A 17,464-nucleotide genomic window follows, 5' to 3' on the forward strand; every position below is an offset into this window, starting at 1 on the left:
GACTACAATTACTCACTGCCATATTAACTCATTCTGCAGGATAGTGAAAATCTCATTATGGAACATTCTGGTCCTGTCTTAGCAAATCCATCAAAAATGTATTCTATTTTAATTTGGACTACTGTGTTCTTTTTTAGATGTAATCTCTAAGCACTTTTCTACGATAAAGGTTGATTTTATTCACCAAAATGGATGATTTGGGTGGTTGGATTAGATGATCTTGAAGGTTGTTTCCAACCTTGTGATTCTATGATTCTATGAAAATGTAGAATTCATCCCTCACATAACCGAAAATTTCTAATGCTCAACACTCTTAACACCCCTTGGTGCATCTTATTTTGCAACATTTTATCAACTATCTTATGTTTTATACACCAATCTCCAGAAAAGCAGCTTCAAAATTTTACAAATTAAAGTCTTTTCAAACAATTTGGGAACACAGTGGGTGCTCATAATTACTTCCAAAGTGATTGAGTTTTGTTCTGCTTCTATTCTGTGAATTCAATACTCAGGAAGTGCAGTAGTACAGGTAGTGTAAGTACAGAAGCTTGTATGCATAACAACATTAAAACACTGGTTTCCAAAAGTGCAGGATGTCATCTGTAGTCATTATCTAACCTATTGAAGAACTATAATTGTATCAAGCAACTTAATTTCTTCATAAGGTAATTTTCTATTAATTAAGTTTCAGTCATATGGAGAGGATTATGGATTGTATCTCTCTGACAGTTTTTTGTTAAAACACGCAGCTATCTTACTTTGACATAATCATATTGGCAGGTCTGAGCAACATGAGCTTCCAGCACGAATGAGGTGAAGGTGAGGTTGATCAGCTTGTTTACAGGTGCAGTTATGACCCACACACAATCCAGATTTCTCTCATATCTTCCGCTCACGTTGGAGACTGGAGAACCAAAACTGTAAGCTGAATATGTCAAGTAGCCACCACAGCCATGTTGAGGTCCTGTTGAAGAAGCAGAAGCTTTTTAGAAGCCACTCCTGGCATTCATCTAATCTTCAGAAATTTCATATCAAGATAACAGCTTTTTCTGTGCTGCAGCATTTTACTATCCTGTCTCACAATTAGTAATTGAATCATTGAAAGGATTTTAACAGAAACAGCATTAGGCACCATTATCCATTTGAAAATAAAGCAACATATTTTTAAAAAGGGACTAGCAGAAGACAGAGGACAGAATCAAGTAGAACCGCGGCTAGAAGACTTTTTTGATGTAATTCCTACCTGCTAGTACGAACACTTGGACAGTAGGGGGCACTGACTGGTTGCCTTTGAATAGCTGGCTGAAAAAGGAAGTTACTTGTTTTTATAATACATCTTCAATGATGTGGGATCGAATTTTGCAGTCTCACTCTGGGGCCCAGACTCATATTCAGGAATCTATCTAAAAGTGAGTTATTTCTGGGAGTGTTTCACTTTGTGGGAGCTTAGAACCCTTCAGAAAAGCAGGCTCTTTTCATTTTGATACTGCATTCAGAGCTAAGTCCCTAACTCGAGCTCCTCACTGCCAACAGCTGAACCCTACAATGATTTCAGCCACACTGAAAGAAATGACTTTTGGACAAAACCCGTTAACAGAAGACCAGAACCCTCTTATTGTGTCTAATTACACACAAGCAAAAATACAGACTATCCAAAGGGATTTTTTTAAACACCTTTTTTCTTCGGCAGTTTGATTTCCAGAGGCAGAGCTGGGTTAGTAACTGATCAGTTTGTTTACTGTATGCTTCCTTCCCCCGTCTCTGTGGGGTTTCCTGGCCACTTATTTAGCACAGGAATTCAAACAAAGTATGGTTTGTAATCTTACTTGTGAGTCAGAGAAAGAGCGTTTGCAAACTGTACGGGGTGAAGGTTAACTGCAAGCAGTTTGATGTCTCCTGCAGTGATCCCTTTTGGAAGAATTACGTTATCAAAAGAGGCTACAGCAATACAGGCAATACGAACATCGCTGGAGAATTTCATCTGTGTGTGTAAAATCTGCCTGCCTGGCTGCAGCGACTTAACCTTGACCCACTGATATATTTCCAGTCACACAAAACTGCACACTACTTAAGCTATGACATTACAAAAGATCCCTCTGGTGTAAAATCAGCGTCCAAATATCGGGATTGCATCAGCAACCATGGGCTGGAGACAACCCTGTCTTGCAAGACTGCAATAGTTAAACCAGAGTGAGTAAGGATAAATGTCATGCTGCCCTACTAACCAAAGCCGGAAAGTCTCCACCCTAGAAAGAAGATTGCTTAAACCAAAATCTTGATGACATGAGATTTAAGCTTTCGCTATAGCTAAAAATGAATAGAAGAGACTGATTACAAAGTGAAAAAATCAGGAATTAATAGACTGCAGTCCAATTTTGTGGGCTGCTCCAGCAGTGCAGTTGGAAACTTGGAAAAGTGTTATTGTTAATTCCCATAGTGCTGTAGAATCTGAGAGCAACAGTGGGAGAATCATGACCAATAAATCATGTTCACGTTCTCACAGATATCCTTAGGAAGGAGTAAAATGTCAGACAGGAGGTTGCCTTGGCCCTAAGAATGCAGTTTCATTGTATTTTTCTCTGGATTCACCCTTCTACGTGATTTATTTGGTCCTCCCAAAGCAGCCTTGTTGGAGCCGCTTCCTGCTCAGAATAATGTACTAAGCAAACCATTAAGCATACAGTCATTTGCCATAGGTCGTACTCTGTCCCTCCAGCCCTGCAATATTGAACCTTTAGTGGCATATGGGTCAGATTGTCTTACGAAGCCACCCTTCACCCTTTTCATGGTTGGAGTTGCAAACGTGCCAGCCAGAACACTGCAACAGGAATCAGAGAACTGCCACAGAGCAGTGCAACAGAAAAGCTGTCAGTGCTGCTGGATTGCCCCTTTTTGGGGTACCAAACACCTGGACCTTTTCAGTGATGCCCTTTATGGCTAGCTGTGCAACTATAAAGATATCTCAAAAAAATCAACACGGAGATAAACCATATATGTATACAGCACATAAAAAGGACCTGATAGAGAAACAAGCCAAGACAGAGAAACAAGTCAAAACCTTATTGTAAGAAAATGAATTCTATTTGGTATAGCCAATAACAGCAACACAGGGAAGATAAATAACTAAAAGTAAAGTATATGGTTAATAAAAATGAGGTTTCATCATTGGCTTTCACAATCCTCCCCAGCCAGGAGTGAGTCACAGAATGGTACATCATGAATAATGTCTGCAGCGAAAGCTGACCTGATAGCACGTAGCCCTGCAACCAACCAAATAAAGGGCAGCTCTTGCTGAGAATCTGTCTTGGTGTTTTTCACTACTAATCAACTACACATCAGATTGCAACCACTAGAAGTTACAGAACAGTGAATGTGTGCATATCTGGGGAACATTTGCAAGCAAAAGGAGAACTAATTCTTACAAGAGAAATCCAATTGCACCTCATTTTAGTGAGGTTGCATCTCAGTGTCTTAAAAATCATTACCAGTCCCACACAGAAGGCCAACTAATTGCCATCCAGCATCCTCGTGATCATTGACGGAATGGTTTTCACTGTTGGCTAACATGGCCAGAACAAAACACAGTTAAATTTAGGCAAAAGCCAGGACAGAAGTATGTTAATTGTTTAGAACAGCCTCTTTGTCATTAAAAGCTAAATATGATAAAAAATACTGAGAAATGTACCTTGCAGAACAATTTTTGAGGGGCCAGATGGACGACTGTTTCGTTTCAGTTTCTGGTTTATTATTTAAAAATCTAGGGTCATCATAAATCACATTGCAATCCTGTCCTCCTCATACACAACTTGCCAGAGAACACAAATTATCAGAACTAGGACACATACTGTCATCATTAATTGCTTTTGGTGGGAAGCGTTAATGAAACTAAAAGGCTGAGGAACCATTCAGGAAAGAAGGGACTGAAGATTCCCTATGGCAAATAAAAATAATTACAGCAGAGAGCAAGCACACGTTGCTCGAAGAGTTACATCCCCTAGACACAGAGTCAAGATGAAGATGAGTCTTTGAAGCTGCATACCTTTGAAGCATAGCCAAGGGTGAGGTTCATTTGTACAGGTACGGATGCAAACTGCTGAACAGTTTTACCTCTATTGGAAACAGCTAAACCAAAGACATTTCATAAAAAGCTAACACTGTTCTTCTCTTCTTACTAAATGGATTCCACAAACGTGCATAAAAAGACAGCAAAATTCAAATAGCCCTCCTACTTCTTCTGGAATAGTAATGAGAACCTTTCCTAGATTTCTGAATCACATTTGATTTCAACTAAAAGGATGAGAACTCTGAAAAATCAGAATAAGCAAGGATAACTCAAGTCTGATGTTTCATTCCTAACATGTTTTATTTTCAGTGCAGAGGAGTGGCTGGACTACGGTTGTAGTAATCAGTTCATAGCTCAGTAGGATTCTGCCTTCAAACACTAAGAACTACATAAGACTGGAGGAGGAGTTGTACTGCCATTCTTCATCTTAGCTGATACTACGGGTTGGTAAACCATCACAAGTTGGGATTTTGAGGTCAGTTGGTGTGTTTGGCAGCCACTGTACAGGCCCCATGACTTTGTGCAGGCAGCAGGCCTGTTGGCAAGGCCAGCCTCACCACAAGGCTTTCACTCCTTCCAGACCTCAGCATCACCTTCGAAGAGAAAGGTTTTTCACTGATTTGATGGCGTGGCAGTGGGGACATATATTTAAGATTGCAAAGCCCCCAGCTCTTGCTTCAACAAGATTTCACAAATGCACTCAGATTAAATTGATACTCTCAAGGTTTTAGACTTCTTAGCTCACCCCAAATATGAGCCCAGCCACGCTCCATGCAAGCCCATCCCAGTTCTGCAACACAGTAATGTAGTACCACCCCAACCATTTCCTCAATGTTTGCCTGGAGACCAGATGCAGACAGGCTGTCTGGCCTCAGTTTTACATTTGCTAATATTGCATTAATGTACTTGTTGGCATCACAGCTGCCCAGGCATTAGCAGATCTCGTTTCTGCAGTATGAACCAGAAACGTCTCCTTGTTCTTTGTTTGTATGCATGGGAGTACACATTTTCAGCTGAAGAAATCACTGACTTACACCTGAGTGCCTTTATCTGAATCCCATCATCTTTTAACCTTTAGTTACTACACAGTTACATTTGCCCACTGCATCCAAAATAAATTTTCACCTCATTTTTCAGATCACTCAGAAATTTCCTATTTAAATGTCCACCTTTCTTCTTGACAGCCAGTTTGAGTCTGTGAACTGCTTCTCCTTACTTTGCTTTGGGAGAAGAAATGTTACAGGCACTAAATAGCTGACATTTCTGAGAGGCATATGTAGACTGTCCCTAAGTTCAACAGATGTATTTTTTTGCAGAACGGTTGAAGAGACTGCAAATACTTTCTAAATTGAGAGAAATTTCAACCCAGTACATACTGATGCATATTTTTAACAGAGATTTGAGCCACAAAATACATTTAGAAATGGTCCAGGGATTGTGATTGTCTTCTAAACAGGTATTCTGAATTTGTTATGGATGTTGATATTTTCACGGACTATAATAGGATCAAAAGAAGATATTAGCCACAACTGAGTCACTGTTTTAATAGAATAAGCTAATCATAGTTAAGTCATGACAGTGTCATGAACCTGAAACATGTAATATATGTGTAATATAACTGGTTGAACAGTGTGAATCAAACGCCCAAAGAAAGCCTTCCTAGAAGACCTGTGAGTTGCACACAGCTTCCCAGCTGGCCTCTGCAGGACAGGGCTCTGAGGCCACATTTGGTACCTCCAGATAGATTTCTGGAAACCAGTCCCAGGGACATAAATCAGTACAAAAAATTACCACTGCTGGTTCAAGAATTTAGAAATAAACCACAAAACAGCACATACCCCCTCCCTGTGCAGCAGGATGACCAACCAACATTTTACATTTTTTGCTGCCCATTCAAAAATGTTCTTTTTTTTTTTTTTTTCCAGCAATCCTTAACAATTCAAATGAAATCAGGGAGAACTGTGCATGCTGAGCACTCATGTAAATCTGCACCCAGAAACAGAATACAGAGTAAGCCAAGGTTTTGGGTTGCAAGACAGAAATGGATGCAGACCTATACTAAGCAAAATTTGTTGTTGATAAAATAGCATAAAAGTACTGTGGAAAAAACTACTGGGTCTATTTTTTTAAAAAGCACATTTTAATTTCATTAGGGGAAAGCATCAGTGTCAGACACTTAGTGTATTGTGTTCCAAGCAGGAAACAAGTAATTTAATACACAGCTAATAGCATAAAGGAAGGCAGACACCTCTGAGTAATTTATCAAGTAAGGTACAGAACACTTGGTCAGAAAGAAAAGCATACAGTTAAACTTCTACAATATACATGCTAGATAACTTATGAGTTATGTATCATTTTTTCTAATTCTAATTTCTAACATTTTTCTAATACATGAAATGAGAAGATTCCTTTTTAAGAATATTTTTCTTCTACACTCTGCTGGCTTGCGCTTTTTTTTCCTATGTAAAATAATTAATAGTCTGAAATGCTCATTTGAATAAAAAGGACTTAGGGATCCTTGAGGGAAATACAGAGCCAAAGGAGGACAATGAGACTATGAGCAGGCTGCCAGTCTCCCTCGCAGATGATGGGGTATTTAAGGACTTCTCTTGCATTCCAGCAGCCTGATGGTTGCCAAGGGCATTTCTTTTGCCCTAGAGCATACATCACGAGTTTTCTCATTGTTGCCACCTTATTCTTCTTGCCTGTCTATACCAATCTGTTTTTCCTTGACTTGTGTTTAAATCACAAACTCTGACAGCAGATTGCTGCTTTATTCTGTCTGTGCAGGGTCTAGTGCAGTGGAGTTGTGGCCATTATCTGGTAAGCTCCAAGGTAATGCAAACAAGTTGTGGCATTGGCATTAATGAAGTACAACATACCGCTTGTTAACAAAATTTAAATGTGAATTCCTCCTGCTCGCTTTAAAGAGATAGCATAGAAAAGGGGAGAGGAGGGATCTGACTACAGCTTTTAGCTAAACAGGACCTAGGGCTGCAGAGAAAAGGAAGGCAATCTTCCTAAGCCTCTCCACCCCACCTTCCCCACCACTGCCAGCTCAGTTTCCCTTCTGCCTGTTTGATGAAAGCTCAGGAAGAGCTTTCTGGCCTAACTCACATATCTAACCATGTGTAACATTGCTTCCTGCAAATTCTTGTGGCTTCCTCAAACAACCTTAGTGAGCAGACCTGCCTTTCAGAAACTTTTTACACCCCTCTTTGATGGTTTAGAACATGCTATATTTTTTGATACTGAGAAAATGGGGCTATGCACAAAAGTACAGAGGGCTGCCAAGATGAAATGATGTGCTGTTAATAAGGCCACCAATACAATTCCTGAAAGGGGTTGCCGATTCTTTAAATTAAAAACAAGACAAAGACCCACACAAAATCTTAGAATTCTTCTTTGCCTTGATATCATATGCCCTAGAGCATATATACTATGAGAGGTTAGAGGGTCACCCCACCGCTGGATGGGAATAGGCAGAAGCTCTATTTATCACCAAAGCACAAACTCACAGCAGGCATGGCTGAGGTGTGTGCAGGCTCTGTCCCTGCCAGCAAGGGTCAGCTGAGAACATCAGGTCTCCCCTTACAGCTATAGAGATGATCAGGAGATCTTTGGTCAAGTCACAGACTCAGAACATGCAGACCTCACTTTTAGGGAAGAGATCTTAGCTCTTCTTACTTCACAGACATGTCAAGTAACCAAATGCCTTAAGCTGGTATTGATTTATCTTTTCTTATCCTTTTATTGATTGCCTGGAGGAGCACACACTCACAGTGGAAAGGAAGTATAATTCTCATTTTACAGACTGCAAACAAAAGCAGCAAAAAGGTTAGTAAGATGAGTGCTTCTTTCCACAGTTATAACACTCGGAGCAGGCTGAGATGCTCCAGTCAGCCCCAGCTCACCAACTCAGCTTGAGAGCACATCTGGCATGCTGGTTGTGAAATGTGCATTCAGCAATATGCTGCAGAGCATATGGAGTAGCATGGTGAAAGCAATTTTCATGTTTAACTCCTTGAACGCCTGGTTACTATAGATCTTGCTAGACTTCTTTGAGTTTCCTATTTCATCTGCTGTATTTCTCCCCCTCTAATGGCCATAAGAATGTCTCCTTAGTAATAAAATTTGCAAGAGATGAACAGTGCTTAGCCCTGGATTTTGGCTGTACCCTTGACAGAAGCCTCACCAGGGAAGAAACTGGAAGAGCTTGTGAGGAAAGGAAATAGCTTGTTTTGCTACAAATGGGTTTACTGTTTCTGCTTGCTTCTTTCCAGTGCATAATCAGGATCACTCACAACACTAAGCAGAGTTCAATAATTATGTTATCCTGTTGTGCTTCCCTAGAGTAACTACAGAATATTGTGCTCTTTATTTTGGTTTTATTTGCTTTTATTTGAAGCAGAATCTCAGATTTCATAGTACAAAGATGTGTCACAAATTTTCCTGGATCTATATCCCAGACAAATCAAACAGCAAAAGTTTGTAGGACTATGACTCATTTTTCCCTATTATAACATACTTTTCTATTTTTTGGCCATCACACACTGGCATGGGACTGTCAGAATCTTTCCTAAAGGCTGTGTGGTTTAGTTGGTGTGGCCTGTTTCCCACAGAGGAGAAAGCAGACCTACCATTAAGCATCTCACCACTACAGGCACTTCGTCACACAACCCACATCTTCACATGGCCATTTTTTCCAGCTTGCAAATCCATTGCTCCTGAGTAAGTCTGGCAACCTCTCTTTACTTGGGAGCCTGCAAAAATGTCCCTCTGAAAAACAGACTAGTAGGTGTCAAAGTTTATTCATAAAAGACTTCCTTGCTTAAGGAAATAACCAGACACGATGTTAACTGGGAAAGCCCGACTTGTGTTCTGTTGTGTGCTTAAGCAGGATTTCTGAAAAGTTATACAAATAAATCTAAATTCAGAGGCTATAGAAATTGACTATATGCCAACAGGAAGAGCAAGAGCCTGGGGAGTTCCTGATGATTTCACTCTGGAAGCACAAGCCCAGGCTTTGGAAGATTTCTGACAATGGATGCCTGATAGTTTAAAGACAACAACACATGAAACAACATTATGTCACTGAAAATAAAAGTCCGTAAGACTGGTCTTAAAGACTACTGAAGCAACTACTGCGATTCATGAAAAAGAAGAGTTAATTATGGTAATGACCATGCGGTTCTGTGGGAATATTTTTTTTGGCAAAGACTGTAGATCCAGTTATTTTTCTTATCTGTAAATACTTTCTCAGACTCTATGAAGTGAGAAAGTCGCTGGCTAGGGGCAGGGAGGGGATTCAATGACTCAGCAGAAGACCATGTTTGTCCTACCACAAAGCCTTTCATTATGAACTGTCCAAGTGCCAGCTTTCTAAACCAGACAATTACTTCTTTCTAATCACAAACACATTGAGTTAATTACACAAGAAACTAGAAGTGATGAAATGACATCAATTTACTTGCAATAATCATTTGTTGCTTATCATCCTTAAACAATTCAGATGTTTTAAGAAGGTAAAAAAAATCCTTTTAAAACGTGACCTTAAAAATAGACCTCTGAGCTTAAGCATTTTTAAGGGAATTAATCGCAGGGGACCTCTGGCTCCAACCCCCCTGCTAAAGCAGGTACCCTGTAATTGGTCGCACAGGTAGGCATCTAGCCTTTGGCTCATGTCCACCAAAACATTCAATATCCAGTGCCTTCTCATTATGATCCCATTCATGTGGGGGTCAGCTATTGATCCTCCAAGTCAGCTGAGATAAACACAGCTGTGTATGGGGGAAACCCTAATTTTAGCTGATCTTAACAGTTTAGTTATTAGAAGTGTATGAGGTGAACTGCAAGGAAATGAATAGGTTTAGGGCACCATCAACCTTTCAACACTGAAAAATGAGAGTGGTCAGGCATTACCAGATTTGCAGTCTGTGGGTGTTGCTAAACCTTCACTCACTCAAGAAATGCTTGTGCCTTCAAAGAAGCAGGAAAAGGTTAACAAAGAATAAAATGAATCAGTTAAGAAACAGGGATGGAATGCAGGTTGCTATAATCTTAGTCTTGCTTAGTTAATTCAATTTTGACAAGCTCAAAAACATTTTTCTGCTTCCAGTACCATTCAGTGTTTAGTGAGTGAGACCAAAAACAGCTCTTCACCAAAGGAAGTCACTTACCAGCAGATTGTTGAGGTCTGAGTCTGATAATATACTTACCTAAAGTCTCCCTGAATGATGCTTTCCATCCTCTGTCTGATCCAGAGAAGTCCGTACGAAATACCAGGAACAATTGGTTACCGGAGCTTTTAATATTTGGAGGCAGTTCTGATCCACAGAATTTCCCAAGGAGAGGAGCATGAGTATCTGAGCCATCATATACAGCCACGTAATCTTTGTAGCAGGAGGGAGATATTTCAAGCTGGAAGCTGTTGAATCTATAAAATACACTTGGAGCATTAGATATGACATTTTCATTTCTAATCCTGTTCTTAGGATTTTAAGGGCTTTTTAGGGCTTGAGGAAAAGCATAAGTAATAGCAACAACCAAAGCCAGACATAAACAGACACCAAAGGTATTTTTGTTCAAAAAAAACCCCAAAAAACAAGCAGAACTATTAACTGCATGGCAAAACACCTCCAAATAAATAGTGACCCTTACCCACTATGTCCCTTGCAATACAAGCACACTTCAGCTCTCTATGAAGAACCAGAGCTCCCCTGTGTAAACATGCCCTCTCACACTTCTGCAAATTGCTTACCCTGCAATTTCCTTGAGTACGTGAGAGGCATGTGAAATGAAGGCTGAGTGCAGGCCACCTGGGTCTACTACTTAGCTGGGAAATTACCTCCTAATGCACAGTCAGCATATACCTGACAGAAGAATGTACCTACCTTATTTTTTAATGTCAACAATTTGTAGCAACCCCATGTCCATTCCAGGCAGGACAGCACCCACTCAGGAGTATACTCTTTTGGGCTGGATGTCTTTACTTAGGCTAAAAGGGGGGCATTGGCCTTCTAATAAAATTGAATTTTTCTTACATCAATTCACAGCAGGTTTGTAACTCCCAAAGGCTGACAGAATTTAACTAAGTGAGCTGTATTTTTACAATGTTTTTGTCCTCTTGTTAGCCAAAGCGAGAAGCTACAATTATGGTGATGTTCTGCGTATCAGTTACAGAGAAAGATGGGAGGGATTCTGATAAAAGGTGATTTCAGTAGATATATCTCATTTCCTTTAGAAATGGAAAGACAGGGAAAATTGTCAATCATTACTGTCTTTAATTGAAATCAGACACCACCCCGTCACCTTAATGACAAGCTGAACTGTGATTACGTACTTGAGGACCACTACTTTTCCACTTCCAACTGTGATGTAGTATGAACAGTTCATATCGTTGTGATAATCCAGAACTGAATGGGCCGGACTGCTGATAACGCCAACAGAGCCACTGAAAGTGCCACCACAAGCTGTAGGGGAAACAGAAAGGAGTGATCAGTGTCTGAATCCCAGCTGGATCCCAAATCTCATAGTTCCAGATGCCACTGACCCTGGGGACTGTCCCTGCCTGGCTTGTGCTGGGGCTCACAGTGGAGAGGGATGGCTGTGCTCAGAACATATGGAACTGCAGCTGGGAGTGGAGGGCACTGTTTGGGCTCACACCACAGATGCTAATGAGACCAGGATGTGGGCTAATGTTTGTTCCCAGCTTCAGTGCTTGAGGGAACAAAAACTGTTATAAAACCAATTCTAATCTCCATTGTTAGCTTCAGCCTTTATTTTATAATCTTAACTTGGAGGAGGAAAAAAAAAAAAAAAAAAAAAAAAAAAAGCTTCCCTGCATCCTGTTGATAAATAGCCCAAAGCCACACACACACATGCAGTTTTTCATGTTCCAAAGGACTTGCTTTTGCTCAGGCTATCACCTTCACAAAGGCAGCCCCCCCTACAGGACTACTGGATGCAGAGCTTCAACTCCTCAGCTGCAGTCGCCTGGCATCCTGGTGCACTGGCAGATAAAGGACGGGAGCCAGGAGGATAAAGAATCAGCATTATTCTACACTAGAGGGGGGAAGCCTTTTCCCTTTTTTTTTTTCCCCAGCAAACAATACTATTAGAGGGAAGAGGAATGTTAATTACTAGAATCTGCTTTGTATACAGCAACATGCTTATAAGGCTGCAGTCATATTTCTCAAATGTCAGAAGTCACAAGTCAGATAGCAGCAATTAACTTGAGTGTGTTATGAAGGTCTTTTTCATGAATAACTACACATTGTCATCTTTCAGTGCCATTCTCTCCTTCTTAGCTGCATCAGGCCATTCATTTTATACAACATATTTAACTTAATGCTTCTTGTTGAGGCTTTAAACATGAGAAATATATTAGGGGAAATACCAAAGCTAAGAGCTCATCCGTTTCTATGCAGTCAGAAAATGAAATAACCTTCAAAAATCAAACCAGCGTCTCTAGAAATTAAACCTACAAAATATTACAATTGATTTTGAAAATAAATTTAATCTCTTGTGATATTTATTTTCCTACAGATCCAAATATTAAACTAGTTGAAAAATTCTTTTTCAAGTACACATTTCCTCTTTAATAAAAAAAGGAGGAGACCACATGTGAAAGACAAAAAGGTTTGGTGAAAATTTTTCTTACACAAGAAAAATATATCTAGATCCTGACTTTTATTTACATTGATAAGTGGCACTGCAAGAAGATCATCAACTGGGGCATACAGGTGGTTCCATTTAACAATCCTTTTCTGGCTCCTGCACTGTATAAGGTAGTTCTAGTAAAAACCACCCTCCTGTATGTAACAGAATCTTTTAAGTAGCTTCAGTTGAATATCTGGTGATGTTTCTTCTTAAACATAATCTTAAAAAACAGAAACAATAAGACCAACAACCTACATTACTTTTTTCCAGCAAAGTGTTTCAGTTTTTAGCCTTATGTTGTGTCTTGAAAGGAAGACAGTAAGACAAAACATCAGTCCATGACAAACAGCCCCACATGTCCCGGACCACATGAATAACCTACATCCACTTAAGGTATTTCCAAAGGTAAGGCACTTACCAATTGTTCTATACCTTGCCTGGAACCCAAAGCCTACAACGTGTGAATCTGTGTAGAAGTTGAGCAGCATAGGCCCAAAGACACTGATAGGCTCAGGGACCTCACTTCCACAGAACGTGATGACAGGGTGTGGGGTAACCCTGGTGCCCCTGAAGATGCTTACTCCATCATAAAGACAGATTCTGCTCAAGAGCGCTGGAGCTACATGGATACACAACACAAAAGTATTAGCATATTTTCCTTGAGATTTATTGAGCTGCAAGTACATAGAACTCGTACAGGATAAGAATTACATTTTTATTACTTTCCATTCCAAGATCTCATTTGCTTGCTGAGAAAGTGAATGTCAATTTTTAAGGTGCAGAAAAACTGAAGGACAAAAAGGCAAAGGGACCTCATATGTATATAAAACATCAGATTGATCTTATCTCCAGCACATCACATCATCTGGACAATGCTTCAAACCCTTTTAGTTCTTGGCAGTTTGTAACTGAGTGAACACCATCTAGGAGGATATGAGAGGACCTGATGAAATTAGAGACTCCCTCTGCTGATGAAAACAATGTACCTTCTGTACAGGCAACCTACTACCTGGCACTTTATCTTCCCCAATGTAGAATTACTCAATGTAGGGAATTTTATATGATTGAGAATTTGGGAAAATGAAATAATAATAATAATAATCCATATACTAACATATTTTGGCTCTGACTTCTTTCTCTCTTGAATTCCCCCAGACTTCGGGGTACCCAAACTCAGATTCTTCAGTTTGCTTTACAAGATCGAAAAATAAGAAAATTTAATCTGGAAGTTTGGCAGTTGAATGCTGTAACTGTGGCAGTCAGTGGAGATTTCAAGATGACCAATCATCAGGAAAAGAAATTAAGACTTTCAGGAGCAATCAGGGATCAGGTCAAGTACAGTTATTAAGGGGAGTGAAAAGCTGTCTATTCAGAAGCACTAAGAAAAATGGAAGTGGGGAAGGTAGTATCCTGGAATCTTTCCCCCTACTTTTTCATTTTCTCATTTGCAGTTAGCTTTCTGGGGGAATGAGCCGTCCTGTCCAACTCCTTGCCCCATCTTCCTGACTTTCTATCCACTTCACCACTTGCACTCATATTCAACTCAAACATGTTAGTAATGTAAGTTTCATGGAGCTCAGTAGCTGAGGAAGAGTCCCACAGGAACACCCCCAAAGACAACCAAGCTGTGTAAGGGCTGTGGGTTCGGGGAGGGACCTGCCAAGCACCAGCCACTCATACCTTGGGAGCTCAGGGTCACATCACCACCTCTCTGCTGTGTTGGAAGCCATGGGCATGGGGAGGAGGTGGTGGCACCCAGGGATTATGGGATGTATGGTGAGATCTGGAGCAGCTGGGTATCATGGGAGCAAACAAGGAGCCATGAGTTATGCAAGGACCTGGATTAGTGCTGTTTGTGAGAAGCACAGAGCATCTACTGAAAATAAAACTCCATCAGTTAATATGTTTATGCAACAATGGGGTGTTTTATTACTTTTTTTCTTCATTGTCTGTGAGTATAATAGAAGCTGTTGTGTCACATGCTTACTGAAGTTGTGATATTTTGTAATCTATTAGCAGCAATGGGACAGTTACTTTAATTGCAAAGGATTAATCAGGAATTATCTAAATTTAACAGGAGATGCTGGGCCTACTGTTGCAGAGGATTCCTGCAGGTTGTCCAGCCAAAACACACTACTTCCTGTTGTGGAAATCAGGATGGCTTGTATTGAATAGGATGACAAACAGGAATGGAGGAATCAGGGATCATTCTGATTTACACAAATGACAGAGAGCGCAGTGTGATATATTTTAGATCCTCTCTGGAGATTTAGTTTTAAAATCTCTTCTGCTCTCAAATGACGATGATGTATTCTAATATCCTCCATAATTATGCCAGAAGTGAAATATGGCACTAGTTCAAATCTGATAAGAGCTACTAAGATGGAAACAACTAACACAACTAATTACATCATTAAATACAAAGTAAAAACATCCTTCATATCCCATTCTATTATTAAAAGGTTTGATAATGTGATATAATTAAAAAAAACACCATAATTTTAAAATACAAAGAAATGGAAAAAATGAAATTGAGACAACTGCAATCTGAGAATTGGAAAGCTTAGAGAAAGCAACTCAGACCTCTTTCTGAAAACTCTTTGGAGAAAGCAATGAAGGATAAACGTTTTTTCAGGAAAGCAAAGGTCTACAATGTCCATCACAGGTTGCTTTGAGTTTCTGAACTCAAAAGACTAAGATGGTAATACCACACAGGGCACAGGGCAAGAGGTTTGATTTCTGGACTTGAATCGTCCTTGTTTAGGCCAACATCACTGATGATTTATCACTCTTGGCAGTGTCGATGATTGTTTGATCTCTATCTTGTTTTCTCTATTTGTTTACTCACATTTTTTTCTTAATTTCTCACCATGCTGCAATGCTTTATTCTGCAAATAATGCTCAACCTCTGTCCTATCTCTTTGTGTCACACTTCCAGACTCTAACCATATTCAGCACATCATCAGCAATTCTTCTCTGGGGTTCTTTTACTCTCATTCTATCTTAGATCTTTTCTAGAGAAACTTCTGTCCCTTGCACTACAATGGAACTTTTTTCATGAGTCTCCAGAGATCTTTTCTTAGCCAGATGTCAGACCCACATCCTCTGTGAGATGACATACACTTTTCACATAGCCAGCTCTGCTTTTCTTCATAAAAGCTTGCCTGCTAAGAGCCTTTGCTCATCCTTCTGGCATTACTGTATTCCTCTCTTCTAATACATCTGTGAGAATTCAGTCAGATATCTCCTCTCCCACTGTCCTCTCTTCATCTCCACATTAGCTTTTATAATTACATTTCCAATGGCAGATGCAACTACTGTTTCTATCCTGATGACTACATATCTCTACTTCCCTCCGCCAGGCCTCTTTCTGCTCAGACTAAAATCTTATTTTTGTCTCTGAAAATCATTTAATAGGAGAGCTTTCTTCCCCTCTAGTCTTCCCTCACATCTTCTTTCTGGATAGCCTCATTATTTTACCTGCCCTAATTAGGTCTACGTCAATATTTGGATCTCTTGGTTACTTGTCTAGTTCTTTAAATAAATAAATTTAAGTTACTTGCCTAGCTATTATCTTTTAGACACGCTTTTTCCTATCCTTCTGCATACCTCTAACTCTCACCAAGAAACAGTAATTTTCAATCACGATTACTGTACATTTGTTTGATAGCTTTGACAAGATTTCTTCCAAATACTGCTGTGAAGATCAATTACTTGGTATGATGTGAATGTGTTTCTTTAAATTTCTGCTCTCATTTGCCTTCGAGGCCTTTTGATGTCAACCTCTCCTCTATTTATCATCTCTTGGTACTTCACAGCACTGACAGATGCTGGTTTCCAAAGGTCACATGGTAAGTAATTCAGTTGTCCTTACATTTTGAAATATAGCTTTGTGTTCTCTCCTTTCTATTTAGCAGGAATTTATCAGTAAAAACCTCAGACCAGTGTCAGTACACTGCATAAAATAATCTATTTGATGGAATACTAGCCCACAAACCTTGACTGCATGTAGGCCCCTATTTTTTTTATCACTAATAACAATGTGTTTTTCCCATCTTTCTGATTACAGTCATAAATTCTGCTTCATTTCATATTAGGACAAGATATACCCCTTTTGTTTAATATCCACAAAACTTAAAATAATGAGGTCTTGACTAACAACTGTAGCATGTGGGATTTGTAGTAACACAAATACTATTTAATGATGCAGGAGAAAGATTACACAGGTATATATTCCAGTGCAATATGTTAACCAGATACTTAGCACAAGGTACTATTTGAAAAGCAAGCAATTACAAGTCTTTCATATATATCCTCTTTCAAAACAATCTATTGCAAAATGTCTATTTTCTGAAATACCCACTAACAACCGCAAAAGCAGATAGAGAAGACTGCAATGAAGCTGTGACCCGGTCTCAGAGTGCAAGATTACAGCTGCACGTTAAAAAAAGAAGGGGGGAATAATAGGTTATTAAAGCATTTTTCATGTTGACATGGTAACAACAGAAAGCAGTCGTACTGTGAGGACAGAGTATAAATATGACAGAATTTTAAAAGCAGGAGGCCCACGCCCATTTCTTCTAATTTTCCAACATTTGGAACTCATACTGGATGTTTTAACAGAAGAGAACCACAGCCATTTAATAATACACTACCTGTAATGAAGCTGAATTTGTAGGGAAGATCATCTGAATAAAGATGATGAAGAATGTGATTATTTCCTAGATACAAGTAAGTATA

At 39.6% G+C, this 17,464-nt stretch overlaps 1 protein-coding gene across 1 annotated transcript in view; it reads right to left on the bottom strand.

Moving 5' to 3' along the window:
* The window catches only part of CUBN (cubilin), a 183,301-nt gene that overhangs the window by 5,224 nt on the left and 160,613 nt on the right, over positions 1–17,464 (bottom strand). The window contains exons 57-60 of the mRNA XM_042817375.1: positions 13,143–13,343; positions 11,406–11,535; positions 10,282–10,499; positions 759–964 (exon numbers count right to left, since the gene is read on the bottom strand). Of these exons, the coding sequence (XP_042673309.1) occupies positions 759–964; positions 10,282–10,499; positions 11,406–11,535; positions 13,143–13,343 (755 nt within the window). The remainder of the gene's footprint in view (positions 1–758; positions 965–10,281; positions 10,500–11,405; positions 11,536–13,142; positions 13,344–17,464) is intronic.

Source organism: Centrocercus urophasianus, unplaced genomic scaffold, assembly GCF_019232065.1.
Source record: "Centrocercus urophasianus isolate 14NV4802_14NV808 unplaced genomic scaffold, USGS_Curo_1.0 seq_16, whole genome shotgun sequence".
Taxonomy (NCBI): Eukaryota; Metazoa; Chordata; class Aves; order Galliformes; family Phasianidae; genus Centrocercus; species Centrocercus urophasianus.